Genomic DNA, 17,751 nt, shown 5'->3' with positions numbered 1-17,751 from the left:
GTTTCCAGCAAAAGTTGACATTATTCATATATATTGAGCATTCAAACTGATTACAATAGTTAATGCACAAAACAAACCTTTTTTGGGGGGGGGGGGGGGGAGGTGACACCATTGTCTTTGTAAACGCAGAATATGCCTTTAGCATGAGGCATTTAGCAATATTTTAAGCTAGACTCACTGATAAGGAGTATCACCCCTCATTACACACGATATTGTTATTGTAAAATAGTTCTGACTGGATGTCTCAAGCAATCTGGATTTAAAAAGTAGGGAATACAGTCAACTCCTGTTACAACAAAGTCCTTGGGACCAGCAATTTTCCTCCGTTACATCCAAATTGTACTTCGTCGTAGCTATATTTTTGTTTTAACTGTGTCCGTTATAACGGGAGTGCAAAGAAATTGCAATGTATTGAGTAGCACATTTTCTCGATTCACTTCAGTAACTCGTATTAACTCTTTATGTGCCATGGTGGAACCCCATGTGTGCCACATTATTCTGAGACACCAACGTAGTCATGCTTTGAGAAAACATTCTGTTTTTCAGATCTGTGAAACTTTTATAGATTTCTGTTCAATTGGACATGCAGTGAGCAAAGTCATAGACGGATTGCCAAGCTTTGCTTTGATGTAAATTAAATTGTATGACAAATCTATGATTGTTTTTCTTTCAAATGCCCAGTAGCTACATTACTGCAAAGGCATGACTTTTGCACACAAAACAGTGACAGAAACTTAGAATTCACACGCAAATCCAGTAGGGAACACAGCTTGGGAGTCAATCAGAAATGGAATCGAGAGGAAAATGCCTTCATTGCACTTTGACATTTGGCAATTTATCGATCGGTTTGTGTGTTTGAGCAGAATATGCGAAGTTGGCACGCCGTCGACTGAGTCGGGCGTGCGAACGTGGCGCATAAAGAGTTAATACCACAATACTGACAGACAGACATGACAGTAAACAGAGATATTATCAACTCACAGTAATAACAAACATATTCCTCACCTTATCATTGAAAAAAAAAAGAAAATTTTTCACTGCCATTGCAAGATCCTTGGAGGAAAACTGCAGAGTGATCTACACATACAAATTACTACTTTATAATGCTGACAAAAACTTTTGGAAAACTGAGAATAAAAATTACAGATATTTCAGGTAACCTTAATAATTGAAAGACAAAGATATGCACATAAGCTTTGCTTTTGCACCGATCTTAAAGCTTTTTTCTTCAAATTCAGATTTTCGTAATTCAAATAAGTCAATGATGACAAAATTGGCAAAGGTATAATTATGGCAAGACACATCAATCCAATAAAAAAAGCTGTTCAGGAAGCTGAAATCAGTATAAATCATGACTTGTCCAAAGGAGAAATAGAGATTCATTTACGACACTGTATCAAAGGTAAGTGAAAGAGTTGAATATAGGACAAATTACAAATGTTTCTGGTTTTCCAGTATTTCATAAAGCTGTGATTATAATGCGTGTGGTTAACAAGACACTGAACATATGCTAAATTCAACATTGATTTCAATTCAAGTAATGATGACTTTGCGGAATGTCTACACTGCCAAGAATTTCAGTCACGCAAGTCTGATTCAGCAAAGGTCGACTGTGTATAATATTGTCAAACCTTGGTGGTACTTAGTCCTATAACAATTCCTTTTTTCAATGTTCCGATTGATCAATTTCTATCACGAAGCCCCTTCACGCAGAGAATGATGATGTGATGGTAATGCCACCCCTCCCTCTCATGGGACCAGGACAATTCTCCCGAGAGTCGACTTGGTCTCGATGACCTCCTTGTGGGCAGCAGGGGCCTCCTCCAGCGAGTACTCCCGGTAGACGACCGGCTTGATCCAGCCACCCTCCATCCCGGCATGGACAGCAGCCACTTGGGCCTCTCTCTCGGCCTGATAAAATACCACACAGACAGAGCAACTCATTTGAAATGAGAGTACCTGGGTACTTATTTTCAACAGCAACAATAACAACAACAGCAAAAACAAATACTCACAGAAATTACAGTAAATTACATACTTAATGATGCTTATGTCTTATCTGTAAAGTGCAAATCCCAGACTATTTTTTCTAGGTGACACAAAGGTCTATGTTACAATTGCAATTGTTGTTGTGTTTTAAAGAAAAGAAGAGAGAGAAAAATAGGGCCCTTTTAAAACAAATAATTTGTCCCAGACAATACTGACATAAATCAAAACATAATAGATCTTGATGATATCAAACATGAATATGAGATATACCATTGCAAGGGAGCTCACAAGTCTCCACGAGGGAGCTCATATTGGAAGTCACCGCAAGAGAGCTCACACAAAATATCTCCACAAAGGAGCTTATACAAATTTTAATCATTACAGTAATAACATTCAGTACCCAAAATAATAGTCATGTCTCAAAAAAGAGCTCATATTAAAAGAATACTATGAAGAATATAGCTCATATTAAAATAGTACGCAATTCAAGAACACTTATTCACCACCCCTTGCATCTGAAGTCCTATGACATGGGTAACCTTCCAACACATTTCATACATTCATGTTGCATACATATTCTAAGCCAAAAGCTGACTTGTCTACAATACCTCAATCATGCCTTTCAAGCAGCAGAAGAACCCTTCCTCAATGAACTTTGTTGTTCTGAACTGAAATCATCTGGTTTACAATTCCCTATTTTTGGTCTCTGTTTCTCTGTCTTTTTATTTGCCATGCACTGTGCAAACGAAAAGGGCTATTAAAATAAACACAACAAGAGATAACTAGTTCAGGGGAGCACTATTTATGATCAATCCAGGTCCTTGAACATCAGTGAACAGCCTTAAAAAATGTAGCTTAAAGGGAAAGGAAACCAAAATATGCGTGTGGATTGAGTGAATGCAGTAACATTAGTAGAATACATCAGCAAAGTTTGAGGACAAGAATGGGGTTAGCTTGTTTTGTGATAAAACTCTTCATTTCTCTAACATTTGTATCACTTACTTTAGTTGTCCGGGCCAGCATCACTCCAACAACAGATGTTTCTTTAGCCATGGTTGCCCGTGGACTGATCTCGATGTCTCCACGACTACCAACAATCTGTGTTTTTCAGAGAGTGATCAGATAAGTTTCCTATCACAACACAACATATAACTTCATTTGGGAGTGTGTGTTACATATACATTTCAACACATACACACACATATACTTACATAAATGGATACACACATACAGTACTCTCCGCGTAATCGGGTATCGCTTAAACGGGTACTCCGTTTAATTGGGTAGTAATGCCAGAGTCAGTTCCAATGCACTTTAAAATTACCTGATAATCGGGTTGCCTCTCCGCATAAACGGGTAAATAATTTTCTTCTTATCTAATTTCTACCCACAATTTATCGCATATAACACTTTAAGAAATCATGCATGTCAAATTTTCCACGGCTTATCGCATTCTCTGCTTAATTTACAAAGTAAACCGATCATTTGGGGAGTGATTAAACATGAAAACACATGTACACGTACCGACTTGCCACACGTAAACGAACATTACACATGTAGCTGGCACTCACAATTGCATAGACAGACAGGAGTTTAACAAACTTGCGCTCCTCCCTTGCTCCGCAACAACATTCACAATATGAGAAGTTTGCAACGAAAGTCCAGCCATGCACCAGCTCCATAATTTTGCTTTTCCCCAGTCAATTCTCGAAAAGTAACGCGATGTTCTACGTTACTAGTGCACGTTAAGAGACGTGTTCATTTTGGGAAACCCCTGCGTGTTAGCAAGGAGTCTATAGTCAAACGACAAAGTTTTCTGAAGACATATTTGTCCACAAAAAGATTGTAAATTATTGCTCATGACTGATCAAGTGTAAGGTATGTATAATGTGCAATGCAAGCACGCGTGTTAAGCATACAGTGTAAGTGTTTGATGCAGTGTACAATGCATATAGATACACATTATGTGTGTGTCCATTGTGAATGAGACGCGTGTTCTTCTGTTAATCGGGTACTCTGCTTAATCGGGTAAGAAACGCTCTGCCCGAGCATACCCGATTATGCAGAGAGTACTGTATTTCTATACACACATACTGTAAAAGTAGATATTTTTGCAGTGTTGAAATTTTTGCACATTTCGCACAACCAGAAACTATATTTTTGCTTGCCATATGTGACCCGCTACAACAAAAGGATCCGAAAGTTGGAGAAGGACAATGTTCAGAAAATGGCATGACATTATTCCCTTACTTTTCTACTTAATTTCATAAATAGCACAACTCATAAAAGTACTCAGTTGCGGAGATATCGATGATTTTATTAGCGCATGTCAAGTAGTTGAGGAAATCAGTTTCGAGAAAAACGCCTTCAAAGTTTTCCTTCCGACGCTATCATGATCAAGGGGAGGTGAGACAGTTTTCACCGCTTGACAATAGAAGGCATGCTCCTAGCGATCTCCGCGATGTTCATTCAAGCTTAGCGGCAGCGGTCTACGCATGACCAATCAGTAATCAGGATGCCACGCACTGACCAATAAGATCACTCCCTCGTTGCTAGGGGCGGAGTCTAGATGCGGCGCTAAATCCAACTCTTCGGACACGTTTCTGTTACGTTGAAAGTCGGAAAAAAACATGACCCCAAAAACGCTGATTTCTTGCCTTTCCTTCGATTATTTAGCTTCGAAATTTCGGCAGATGATAGACAAAACATTAGACTACAAAGTTATGCCAAAAAGAGAAATCCAATTGTTTTGACCAATTTTGATGATGTGACTTCAACCTCGTTTTTCTCGGCTCAGCCGTCAGCGACTTTAGGATCCTTTTGTTGTAGCGGGTCACATATGTTCCAATTGTTGATGTCTTGATTCTGCAGAACCAAAAACATGCGAAACTCAGCTTACCCGGCCAAGCTTAAAAAATCATCCTCTTTTTAATAAAGCACATACATTTCACCATGTAATCTATGGATATCCAACACATCTCGCCGAATGCCAAGTTTTATAGCCTCTGGGAGAGGAGTTTTAAATTACACCAAGAAAAAAAAAAATTAAAAAGCAAGTCAGCCGTAGGTTACACATGTAAAAATTGATATGGAGAAGATAATCTAGATATCTGATCAACAGTTTCTGACTGGAGTTTATCCTTGAGAATAAGCTGAACTCACCGCCACGGTGCCTCCTGGGCTCAGCATGTCGAGATCTTTCTGTAGGTTGACGTTGGCAAGCATCTCCACTATCACATCCACCCCTCGTCCATTGGTGGCGGCCTGCAAAACGGATATATATCCTTTTCAAAATTTTCAAAGGTTATCATCAAATAGTATACAAATATACCAGACCTGAGAGGTTCTGGCTAAAACTATGAACATGAGATGACTTCAACAGCACTATTTTACGCATTTGTTTTATATCCTCACAAATCATTTCAAGACTAACAGCAAAGTAAGTGGGATTTACTCACTGTTTAAAATTCTAAAGTTGACAGATCACTCAATTTAAACAAGTTCATATCTTCTACATGCATGATATACCTGTACGTGAAAACCAAACCTGTCTCCTCGCAAAGTGAAGATGCTGCGATATCCATTCATTTGTATGTGAAAACCTAAGCAGTCTTCTTGGGAAGCGAAGAAGCCACGTTGGTGGAAACCGATACTGTATTTGCATCAATGAGTGGGATTCAATGCCCTCTCATACACTAAAATATGTGCGCGTGACATATAAGTGGTACATTTAGCAAATCACCATCATGATATAGTTCATTTATTAATTCCATAGGGAAATAATTTCTCAACTACTTTCTTTGTTTTTTAGCAGCTTTAATCTCAAATATCTCAAACTGATAAAAAATGGATGCATCTGGTTTTGTATTTGAATTTTCATGTGTCAGCTTATTACCATTATCTTGCTGATGTAGCCCTCTTCTCTGTGACTGAATGCTTCATGTGCACCCTCTCTCTTGATCAGCTCCAGACCTTCTGCCGAGCCAGCCGTGCCCAAGACACGCATGCCATACTGACGACAAAACTGGAGGGCAGCAATCCCTACCTACAGAGAGTATTACAGAGTGTGGAGGTGAAAAAAAAAAAATCAAATTCAGTTGAATTTAGTTCACCTCAAATGTTTGTTATTTTACTGTTTGCTGTTTAACAGGAGCCACAAAAAGCCAAGAACTTTACAAAGGCTTTGGTGAGTCAAGGTGCACTCGTGGAAAGTGGTATCAAAATTTTATCCACAGTGGACACAAGATTTACACCAAACTGTGAATATGTTTCAAATCAATTTCACTATGCACCTGTACCAAATTTTGTCTTCTTGTATATTTCAACATTTCATTGCGTAACATGTCTATTTTCATGGTTTCGGTATAAGGATCACATACAAAGGAGCTCTTTGAAATGTCAGCTCTGCACAGATATTCAGACATTTCCTGAACATCACTGATGTACATTCTGCAGAATTGAAATAGTACAGGGGAAAAAAAAAGAATTTTGAATTACCATGAGTTGATTCATAATCTGCAGTTAATCACACAGGTAATTAGAATACTGTTTCATAAATATGAACTGAATTTCCCCGTACTCATATGTACTTTCAACACACATCAATTCAACACAATATGTCTACTGTTTGTAGTTTGCGCATTCCTTCAACCTGAATGAATTAAGGACAAGAGATCTCCATTAAAGGAAAACTGATTGCTAAAATATTGCTATCGGGAGCATAGTCTGTTACCCTCTTTCAATTCACACTTCATCCTCTGTGAAAAAACAAACAGTCAAAGCCACAAACATTTTCATATTCACATGTCGAGCTTTTTCATGCTTTCAGTGATTGAGAAGCAAAACCGAATGAATGCGTTGATGACAGGTACATGTAGAACAGATACCTTCAAAAGTAAAAATACTTTGCTGAAATACACTAATTACTCTTTACACTTTTCTCCCATTCTTCATGGTTTAAGACAAATTAACATTCTGCTAATCCTGCATTTTCAATGGGCTACATATCCACGATGGCATTGAACACATCACTGCAAACACTTGGTTATGTTTGCCTAAATACTCACAGCACCGCTGGCACCGTGAATCAACACTGTGTGGCCGGGCAAGGTGCGCACTCTGTTGAAGGGAAGCAAACAATAAAATCTGCAATGTCATATTTTTAGTTTACTTATCACATGTACTCTGCCAGCATCCTAACTCACTTTTAATCAAAAAGAAACATCAGGAAAAGGTTAGATATCACCTCATGTTTTCCATCTTCCAAGCAATCATTGATTATATGTGACCATGCACCACAAAACAAACAAAAAGTCGCAGCCCTTAATTTTACACGAGGGCTCAAGAAAGGTAAAATGGGTCAACCAAGTCAATCTTGAGGTATTCGTATTTTCTGAAAGAGCTATTCATATTTTCCGAAAGAGCTATCCTTCGTCTACATTATTTTTTAATTTGGGATCATAACATGAATGGGAAAGTGTGTGTTCAGCAGTTTTCCTACAACCCTTTTTAGGGGAGAGTAGAATGATCAGGTATGTCTTAGAGGCCCCCCTTTCACGTCTTGAAATCCTTTGCACACTCTCCACTAATAAGTCTAATAACTTTTGAATGGATACGGCTACTGCTTTGAAAGTTGGTAGCAATCATAGACAGAATGTGTTGATAGAGCATGCACAATTTCTCAGTTCACAATTTTCCAGAGTGTGTGCTTTCTTTCAAGTATTTAGATAGGTTAGGGGAGTCCATTTGAGTTGAGTTATACATCATTTTAAAGCTTAGATCGAGTCCACTCTTTCAGGATCTGCCCTTAACTAAAAATCCCTGTGTGGCGACTTTTTGTTTGTTTTGTGTTGCAGGGTCACATATACTTTGCTCATGATACAGGTAAATATTTATGACCTCCTATCCAACGCATACATAAAATGGAAACTCACTATCAGTATAAGTGAACTAAAATAATTGTCACAAAATGATAATCTCATGGTAATTGCAAAGAAATTGTTGCACGCATTACACTCTGAATAACTTTTATAACTGGGTGGAATTGATTAACACTATGTAGCAAAAGAATAACTGTAAAACCTGAATAATACAGCCAAAGGCACAAAGGAATTACTGTGAAAAGAATACATTCATACAGAAATACACAAAACAAATAAATGACTAATTACAGTATGAAGACAGAAACAAAAGAAAGAGGATGTAATATATATCAGAACCTTTGAAAGAGAGCTCTGTAGGCAGTGAAATAGGGGATTCCCAGCGTGGCGCCCTGTTTGAAGTCCAGATTGGAGTGGAGTTCGTACAAGTTGCTTTCCTCGGCGACGGTAAACTCGCCATATGTTCCTAGCGCAGATGGCATGCACATGTAGACTCTGTCCCCAGGCTTTTTTTGTCACGGAAGAAAGGTCCAAGCCAAATGGCATGAAAGAATTGCAACTGATTGTAAGCTTGGTACTGCTAACATCTGAATGGCTACCCAACCTATTGAACACATTTACATTTTTATGTGAGGTATCATACAAGCTTAAAGATAATATAAAGTTTAGGTACCTCAAAAGTTTCCCTGAATTTTTGTGTTTCAGGTTTAAGTACCTTTCATATACCTGACACTGTGAGACTTACTCGCCCCAAAGTGCTCTCATGTCTCAGTAATCATGGAATTAACTGCGACCAGCAGCCCCATACGCATAGCGACCAGCAGCCCCATACGCATAGCGTAATGGGACTTCGCATTGTAGCATTCAGGATCATGACAGATTTAGTATCGCGGGTAAATATCAACTTAAAATCCAAAAATTTCTTCAATTTGAAGACTTACCAATTAAGTTGAAGTATTGAAAACAGGCTTTGGGCAACATTTGATTCTGCCAATAGTCCCTTTCTGTTCGAATTGATGACTGAATGTGACTCGGTCGAGAGGACCTTGGGAGAGCTACATACACTGAATACTACAGCCAGCACATGCGCACACAAACATCTTATCCGTTCCTGGATTTGAAATTTGTGCGCATGTGATGTGTGCGCATGCGCTGGCCGTAGTATTCAGTGTATGTAGCTCTCCCAAGGTCCTCTCGACCGAGTCGCATTCAGTCATCAATTTTAACAGAAAGGGACTATTGACAGAACCAAACGTTGCCTGAAGCCTGTTCTCAACACCTCAGCTTAATTGGTAAGTCTTCAAATTGAAGAAATTTTTGGATTTGAAGTTAATATTTACCCGCGATACTAAATCCGTCATGATCCTGGATGCTACAATGCGAAGCCCCATTACGCTATGCGTATGGGGCTGCTGGTCGCAGTTAGCTATGCGTACACATGTTTTGTATGGGGCTGCACGCTGCTGGTCGCAGTTATCATGCAATAATGGTTTCGTACAATACGTGTACTACCTCGCCGCCTAACGGCGGCGGCTCTGGTACGAAACCATTATTGCATGATTACTAAAGACATGAGAGCACTTTGGGGCGAGTAAGTCTCACAGTGTTAGTTATATGAAAGGTACTTTAACCTGAAACACCAACTAAGACAAGGAAATTCAGGGAAACTTTTGAGGTACCAAAACTTTATATTATCTTTAAGAGCGCCATAGATCTCCTTTCAATTGGAATTATGATAGCATGAAGGGGTAGAGATTTGGTCAAACTATTGTCCAAATAATTGTCAGTCAAAAACAATATAAAAAGATTGAAATTTTCATATTCTCATATCTAATAATTCTCTGTCTTCTAGATATGATGAGAAACATGGACAAGGTGCATGAACAATTTACTTAAGCTAACTTTAGCCATATGTAGAAGTAGTGTTACTGGAACTTCAAAAGCTACTAGTAAAGAAATCATACTGCACAGTGTTGTGCAATCAATGACGGAGTTGCCATTTTCTGAGACATATCATAACAACATACAGAAAGTGAATAAAGATGGCATATTTACCCCCCCCCCCCCAAAAAAAAAAAAACAAAACAAAACAAAACAAAACAAAACCACATAAATGACTGCACCAAATAGAAATTGGCAATGCAAGCTGACCCAGTCTGATGTCAAACACAATCATGACATGACAATAATCAGCAAAACAGTATCAGACCACTTCAGATAAATCAACATATCTTTTACACATTATACACCTATTGATGCATTTCTTAAATCTTGCATGCAGGAGAAATTTAGTATGAATAATCACCTACCTGTTCTACACTGAGGCTATCACTCTCATCAAGTATTTGCTCATGATGATGGTCTCCTGTATTTCTGTCATATCTAGAGTTGCTTACTTCGTCTTTTGAACGACAGGTTCATGTGATTCTTATTAAAGTTTGCATACACATAAAATAACACCTGCTTGTCTTCATTCTGTATCCTTATAAAATAATATTTTAGTTAATCACTTGCCTGAGTTCAACTGTTAAATTCAAAGAATGATATACCGGTACTCAATAACTTTCTTCGACTGACTTTGTGTTACATTTATGTATGAAAAAAAGAAGAAGAAGATAACCAGAATCAAGATAAGTCAATCAAAGGTCCATCACTCGAGTGCTTCCAGAAAGACCTCACCTTGTATTTTTGCACCTTGGACCCGACCTTTTCCACCGTCCCTGCAGCGTCGGACCCCGGGGTGTACGGGAGTGGAGGAAGCACGGCTCTGTTGCCGCTCCTGATGTACGTATCCACTGGGTTCACGCCAGCTGCCACTACCTTCACAAGTACCTGCCAGACATCACGAAGGGACAGTAGACAGCAATCAGATTACAGTCGACTCCCGTTATAACGAAGTCCTCGGGATTGGCAGTTTTCTTTTGTTATACTGAAACTTTGTTAAACCGAACAAATGAACGATAAAAAAAAACATACAGTTGATAATGTTGGAGCATGAACATTTACTTCCTTGTAACTGGAATTTCGTTATAACCATGTTCGTTGTAACGGGAGTGTACTGTACTGTAACAACAACAACAACAACAAAGCAGGCCTGACCTGAGCATCAATACACTTGCAGGCAAACCAGATCTAAATTTTAGATTGATTACTCATTAGCCATGAAAGCAGGGAAATTACATCAAGTATCATTCATAAGTTATGAAAGTAGGTAGAGATTACAGAAAACAAAATCAAGAAAACCTGTAACCCAGGTTACTGTACTGCATACTTATTCTGTATTGGACAATGATTTTTTTTTTAATGTATACATTGGAATGAGGAGGTGAATCACAAGAGTGTTGAGGGAATGATTGATCCTAAATTTGTTCAGCCTTCCAGTGATCTATCAGTATTATTTCTAAAAATTCTAGAATTTACCTGTGAATTTGTACATCAGTGTATGAATGTATATGTCAGTTAAATATTGTTCTGCAGAATGTATATGTCAGTTAAATATTGTTCTGCAGAAAATGAGAGCAAATCGGGGGTCATACTTATTTTCCTTGAAATAAAGAATATGGTATATGGTAGCAGTCATTCTGAAGTGTAAGAACAGTCATACTAACTAGAAAACATCAAAAGAATGGTGCAGTAACTCTTTAGGAGTGACTGTGGTTTCTCCTACCTATTCTATGCAGTTCAAGCTACATCCAGTTACCCACTGCTAAGTCCCACATATTAAGAATTATATCTTCTTCATATCATAGCCTCTTGAAAAACTGTTGGACATACCTACCGATGAACTGCTTGGATGGTATTAGTAACTAATGGGCATCTTACCTGGTTTTCTGCTGGTTCTGGAATAGGAAGGCCAGTCTCTACTTTCATGACCTCTGGGCCACCAAACTGGGCAACTCGAACGGCTCTCATGATGCTGGACACTACCCTCTGAGCTCTCATTACATCAAACCAAGGAATCAAAAGGCTCGCTGCGCAGGATCTGTCAAAAGATGTGGCATGAAGAAACATAATTAGCATAATTCAGGTTTTTCTTGTGTGGATGGGTAGGGGACTAATGCATCGGGTTGGCACCCTGCTCTTTTTGCAATGAACGAAGTGGGATCTTTTACGTGCATGAGTCGCTGCTAACCAAAGAGATCTGTTGCTAACTCACACATGGGACCTCCAAGGGACTTTTCAATTTCACCTCGTGGACATGGCCATCAAGAAAATGTTGTCATTTTAAGGAACTGTGCATGCTCCAGGTTCTCCAGCACGTCGAATGCCAGAATTCCAATGCACATCGCAAACGGCATGCATTGAAAATCAAAATGGGTGATAACACCGCGGACGTGACAAGTGAACTGCAGCCATTAGCCACTCTCGTACGAGACTGGCGGGTACATCCACACAATTGAAAAGTCCGTACTGTTCTATCCAAAGGACAGTAGAGTGTTTTGCCCCTTTACTATCATTAGACGGGATGGAATGTGCAGGGACCGCGGAACTGGGGGGGGGGGGGGGGGGGTTAATTGTAAGTAAACCAGAGGCCGTGGAACATTTTAAGTATGTGTGCGTGTGGGGGGCCTGCAGCCCCCCCCCCCCCCCCCCACACACACACACACACAAACACACACACTTTTGGCTCGGTTGAAAAAAAAATGGGGGAAAAATCAGGGGAAAAAAAAAGACACAAGAGCCATGAAGTTCAATTTCCAAAGATTCCGCCCTCAGATCCTTCCTGTCTATAAAGCGGGGGGGGGGGGGGGGGGGGGGGGGGGGGGGGGGTTTACTGACTGTTGACCTAGACTAGACACCACCCCTCCCCCCCCTCACACACACACACACACACACACACACACACACTGAAAGCGTTCCGCGGCCTCGCTCTGGCTTACAATATACCGTTACACATAATTAACAGTGACAATGAGACTTTGGAATCGAACCCGGCATTAACCAAAGTCAGTTCTTGCTAATAGTAAATGCTGTGCATGTATCTCCTGTAATTTGCATATGCTACCAGGGCAACCGTTGGCGTTGAAATACACCGTACTATCATTCAATACCTGTACCCACTGACGCTATACCCACACTATACATTACATGCAAGGTGAAGTGAACGGGACTTAGACTGCCCATGATATACACATGCATGCGAACACACTGCACAGCAGTTTGGACCCAATCGCAACATTCATACTGTCGTTTCATTGCCGATTTAAAGTTTATCTATCAGCTCATAACATAACAATAACGATCGACAATACAGATATCATCATTCTGACTGTACTAACCAGCTAATCCGGTGGACTGGAAGAGGCTCTTCAGAATTTCGCTTGGAGATCGCGTACAATAGTGTGCTCTGCGAATACCGAATCTTGAACAGCTTGTCCAAGGCTGAACCCTTCCTACTTTTATGCCAGCATTTGTACTCTGTATGTGAATGTTGGGTGAAGTCGGCCGCGGGAAGCGTCACGCGGCGCGGTCGTAATGAAGCTACACACTGAAAGGAAACTTTGGAAAGAGCACGCTCTTTGCTTTGGAGTGCCTCATCCAGGCACGTGCAAAAGGCGATGCGGGCTGAAGGGGGTGTGGTCGCCATACTCGACGCCATTTCGACGCACCTGGGATCGGATCCCCTGACATCAACTTTGACGATATGTTCAGCTTGAGCAGATGAAAAATATAGATCTACAAATTGAAAACTTCAAAAACTGTTTGATCAAAACATGTCTTGTGGATTTAGTATTATTTGTTTGCTTGTTTATTTGTTTTTAGCGCCCACTGAGCTCCGCCCCCCTTTGCTATTGACAAAATCATGAAAGGCAAGAAACATATCGAGGGATGGAAGTGATTCTCAAAAAAAAGAAGAAGAAAAATCGTTTCATATCATCAAAATACATTGCTTCAATCAAACAATACCAGAATATTCATGTAATAAAGATCCATTCACATCAGCAGAAGCCATAGTGGACACAGGACCTGAATTGGACATCAGCGGCCTTAAAAGAAAAACATTATCATTTGTAACTTGTGTAAATAATTGTATGATATTGCAGTTGTGGATGAAGTCGCAACTGATTGGTTGCGTATTTTTGCTGCTGCCATGCACAATCATTACAACCGCAATTATTGCAGCTTACAAGCCTCGCTATGAAGCGGGAGCTACAATAGGGTATTGACGCACCATGCTAAGGTGCTCGCAGGATGCATGAGCACGTCTGTTATCACATGCTCACTTCATTAGGGTGCTCGATGCAGAAATTTGATGAGGATTATTCAAGATTAATATTCAGATAATGTTTGTATAAACTGTATTAAGTCTGTACCAGTATGACCACTTTATAGATGTTCAGAGATGTAAAAGTCTAGAAATCATCTGGAGGTTTGCTTTAAATATACAACAATCAGGATATGTTTTGAAAAGCCAAGAACATTGTAGTAAAAATTGACTACGTTTCGTTGATGAATCATATCAACCTCTACACTACAATTCTTAACACCAAGTTGTCGCCTATACAAAATTCTTCGAGGTTTGCATTTCTTGCAAACATACTTAAATAGTTCACTTCGATCATCAGAGTGTCACCATTATGAAGGTTTTTGCTTTGTTTTGTCGTTCTATTTTAAAAGACGAACCATGATTATGATGTATAATTCCTCTCCAAGTGTAAATTTACTCAACAAGTAAAGTCAAATCAAACAAAGACAATTTCGCTAGAACCGGAATTTTAAAAAGATATAGTGATGGGATTTAAAGTTTCACAAGTTTTCACCGAATAGTGAAAATGTTTCTCGCAAACACGTTATTCTATTTAAGATAAGATAATCATGTCATGACCTTATAAGTCCAACAGAAATCTGCATCTAATTCCAATTTCTTTAAAAGAAATGAGATCTGTTAGAATAGTATGTAGCCTATACAGTACTTTAAGATCAATTTTGATTTTTGTTAACAAATAGAAGAGGAACTTTGAGTAGTGATGACATCATGATATTTTACTTCATCGGCATATCAGCGAGCTTTAGATCTACGACGGGAACGCTTAATTAAGACGATGCTATATTATATTTATATTTGGCAAAAAAAAAATGTGTTCTGCTATGCGCAAGACAGCTGTTTCCATAGTCCAAACGGGAAGGAGGCGTCGTCTACTACTAGTAGCGTGATCGCTTCGCAGAATGATGTAAAGCTCGTTGCTAACACTGTCTAAGTTGAAAATATTGTGAAAAATCTTGAAAGGTTCTAAACAGTTTGTCAGGTTATGCCCCGGTTATTCCCGATGTGAATGAAACTTAAGCCATTCTATTCGTGATATTTTATCATTCTATTCAGTCTGATCATTGAACTCGGGGCCCCGTGGCATTGCTCTTCAGTCAACTTTCATTGGGTATAGTATATGGTATCAATGAGATAACCCCACCCCCATCTATGCATGACTCTCAACATTGTGATAAAGGAATTTTTACTGCAATCTGACTCAAATGATTAGACATAAAAAGTCTTTCCATTCCATGAAAATCGCCCTTTTCATTTAAATAAAGACCCATTCACATCAGTTGAATTTTAGATAAACACGATTGTAATAAAAATCCATATACACGCTGGTTGCGCTTGCAAAACAGTTCATACCATAGAGATTTGTATGGTTCAAAACGGAATACGGCTCGGTCAATAGAGGTCGTAAGGACTAAATTAATTACGCCCTCTCTTGCCAGTTTGTGAGTTCGCAGTCTCCTTCATAGTTTATTACGTCGAGTACGTCAACGACAAACGGGTGTTATTGTTTACGGTTGCAGTCATGGAACTTCCTCCGGAACTCTTACCGTAGTTCCGCATCCACTACAGGGCTCGAATTTAGAAAACACGAGGAAGTGTGTGTGTGTGTGTGTGTGTGTGTGTGTGTGTGTGTGTGTGTGTGTGTGTGTGTGTGTGTGTGTAGGTGGGGGGGGGGGGGGTCGTGGGGTCGTTGAGCAAATACTGACTAATAGTAAAAGTCTGTACAGATTCTACGCTGCAATACACGTGTACCAAGCTTTGCACCAGTTCAGCATTCTATGTGAGAACGTAGACGATTTTCGCTCTAGCGTAATCGGAAGCTGCCTTGACCATTCTAAACGAAAAAAATCTACTTTTTCTCTCTCCTAAAAGCGTGTGTAAAATGAGCTGCAATTTGACTCATGTCATTCTCAAAAGTCCGCGTAGATTTCAGAAGTGATAGATGGTGAATCACAATTATTTCAAACCCATGTCAAGTATATCAAACCTATGTTTAGAGAAATCTAGGTAAGATAACAGCTTATTGACCTGCCCTTTGGTGGTCACATCAGTTAAAACTGCTATCATTAATCCGAGACAGGATCCAAGCCCCGTACGGACTACCTGATTATTTGCGTTTGGTTCGTTATACTTTGTCTTGTTATTTTTCCCCAATAATAGTAAAGTTTGACATACGCTTTGGTAAGTTGTTTTATAAGTTTTGTAATTCTATATCATTTCGGAACTTGAATTCAGGTTTCCATAATAGGCGCGAGTTATTGCTAGTTTGGATGAAAAAAAAGAAACTGGACAGGATCTTGTGAAGAATACGTGTCCCTTCTGTATGTTCAGTGCATCGCTTCGTTTGTATCACAATTGATTTGTAATATTTTAGTGATCTGGTATTTCTTGCGTTGACGCGTAGAACACAGAAACCAATATGACTAAATCAAATTAATCAAAGAAAATGTTAATACCGAAAGTCATCGAAATGCAACCAAAAATTAAAAAAAGAAGAGAAGAGAAAGGAAAAATATTGACATCTTGATTGATTACCAATGATAACTTTGCAGATATTACCGATTCCTCTTCGGATACAAAAAAGACCGAAAGTGTGTTTCTTTGAAATATATATTCATAGAGAGAGACCAAAATATAAAGATATTTATACATGAATATATCATATTCAGCTTTCAATATTTTTATCTTTTGGCCTCTCTTTCTCTCCCCCCCCTCTCTCTCTCTCTTGCTCCCCTATTATATCTCTCTATCTGCATCTAACTAGTCATATATTTCTGTATAATGTATGATCGCTTTATAATGGGAAATATATATTTTTCAAAGATGATAGATGATTCAACGATGACTTTAAGCGTTTGATTGTAATTATTATCATAACACTCATTATTATTTTTTAAATATTATGTTATTTTGTCTCATTCTATATATCAGCTATGCGTATGTGTACATTTTTTATTGACTGCATGTGTGGAGAACCGAAAAACTCTAATCCTTCGACCTTTGCGTTTAGATGACTTTCGTGATTAAATTTGATTTAACTGATATAGAATAAAGATAAAATCATTTCCTTCTCTCTCTGTCCGTCTCTTTATCTCAAAATACCTATCTGTCTATTTCGTTTAAAAAGGCTCACTTGTTAAAAATATTAGTGGTGAGGGAAGAGGAGTGAAACAAAGAGAATCTCAAATAGGACATTTTGTATATTAGATAATCTTGCAGGCATCTATATTTCTACGAGGATGAATCTAAATGAAAATGGTTTACACGCAGGACTACTGCAGAAAAATAAGATCCATCACTGATTACACTGATACTACTTCGGTATTTCTTGACGTTGTGCTATTACACGATCTTCTGTAAGTGCCAATCATCAGGGGATGAGAATGTACGATCTTGAAAATTGTTTTTTTTTTACCCCCTCTGCTTGAAAGAAACAAAAAAGTTGCAGCGGGCGGAGTGAGCAGCTCGCAGTTCGTTGGGCACGCCAGTCTTGCCATATTTGGGTGAAGAGGGCGTGTTAATGTTAGGGTGCAGAACTTGCGAAGCGTGGCTAGCGAATCGCGGCTGCGTGTCAGCCACTTGCTTGTGGTCCAGTGCAGCGGCGCACGCTTTGTCGGC

General features: G+C 39.1%; 1 protein-coding gene across 1 annotated transcript; it reads right to left on the bottom strand.

Moving 5' to 3' along the window:
• Nucleotides 1-1,493: 1,493 nt before the first annotated feature.
• Nucleotides 1,494-13,282, bottom strand: LOC139723914 (quinone oxidoreductase-like). Its single transcript, XM_071635119.1, has 9 exons — nt 13,148-13,282; nt 11,691-11,850; nt 10,548-10,700; nt 8,208-8,374; nt 7,056-7,107; nt 5,885-6,034; nt 5,152-5,253; nt 2,992-3,087; nt 1,494-1,911 (listed from the first exon to the last, which is right to left on the bottom strand). Exons 2-9 carry the CDS (start codon nt 11,808-11,810, stop codon nt 1,750-1,752), a joined length of 1,002 nt encoding a protein of 333 aa, XP_071491220.1. The 5' UTR covers nt 11,811-11,850; nt 13,148-13,282; the 3' UTR covers nt 1,494-1,749.
• Between the last annotated feature and the right edge of the window lie 4,469 nt (nt 13,283-17,751).

This window comes from Diadema antillarum, unplaced genomic scaffold (genome assembly GCF_040938485.1).
Source record: "Diadema antillarum isolate AM-2024a unplaced genomic scaffold, OU_Dant_1.0 scf00000202, whole genome shotgun sequence".
NCBI lineage: Eukaryota > Metazoa > Echinodermata > Echinoidea > Diadematoida > Diadematidae > Diadema > Diadema antillarum.
Note: the sequence above shows the minus strand (reverse complement) of the source record. Positions and strands in the feature narration are given on the sequence as shown.

Bases quoted from the DNA above. Each gene is read 5' to 3' on its own strand.
- LOC139723914 (XM_071635119.1), bottom strand. From the start codon at position 11,810: ATGAGAGCTCAGAGGGTAGTGTCCAGCATCATGAGAGCCGTTCGAGTT. The intron at 7,108-8,207 runs GTTCTGATATAT...TCCCTTCAACAG, and splicing joins TACAGAGCTCTCTTTCAAAG to AGTGCGCACCTTGCCCGGCC. The intron at 1,912-2,991 runs GTAAGTGATACA...GTATTTTATCAG, and splicing joins TGCTGGCCCGGACAACTAAA to GCCGAGAGAGAGGCCCAAGT.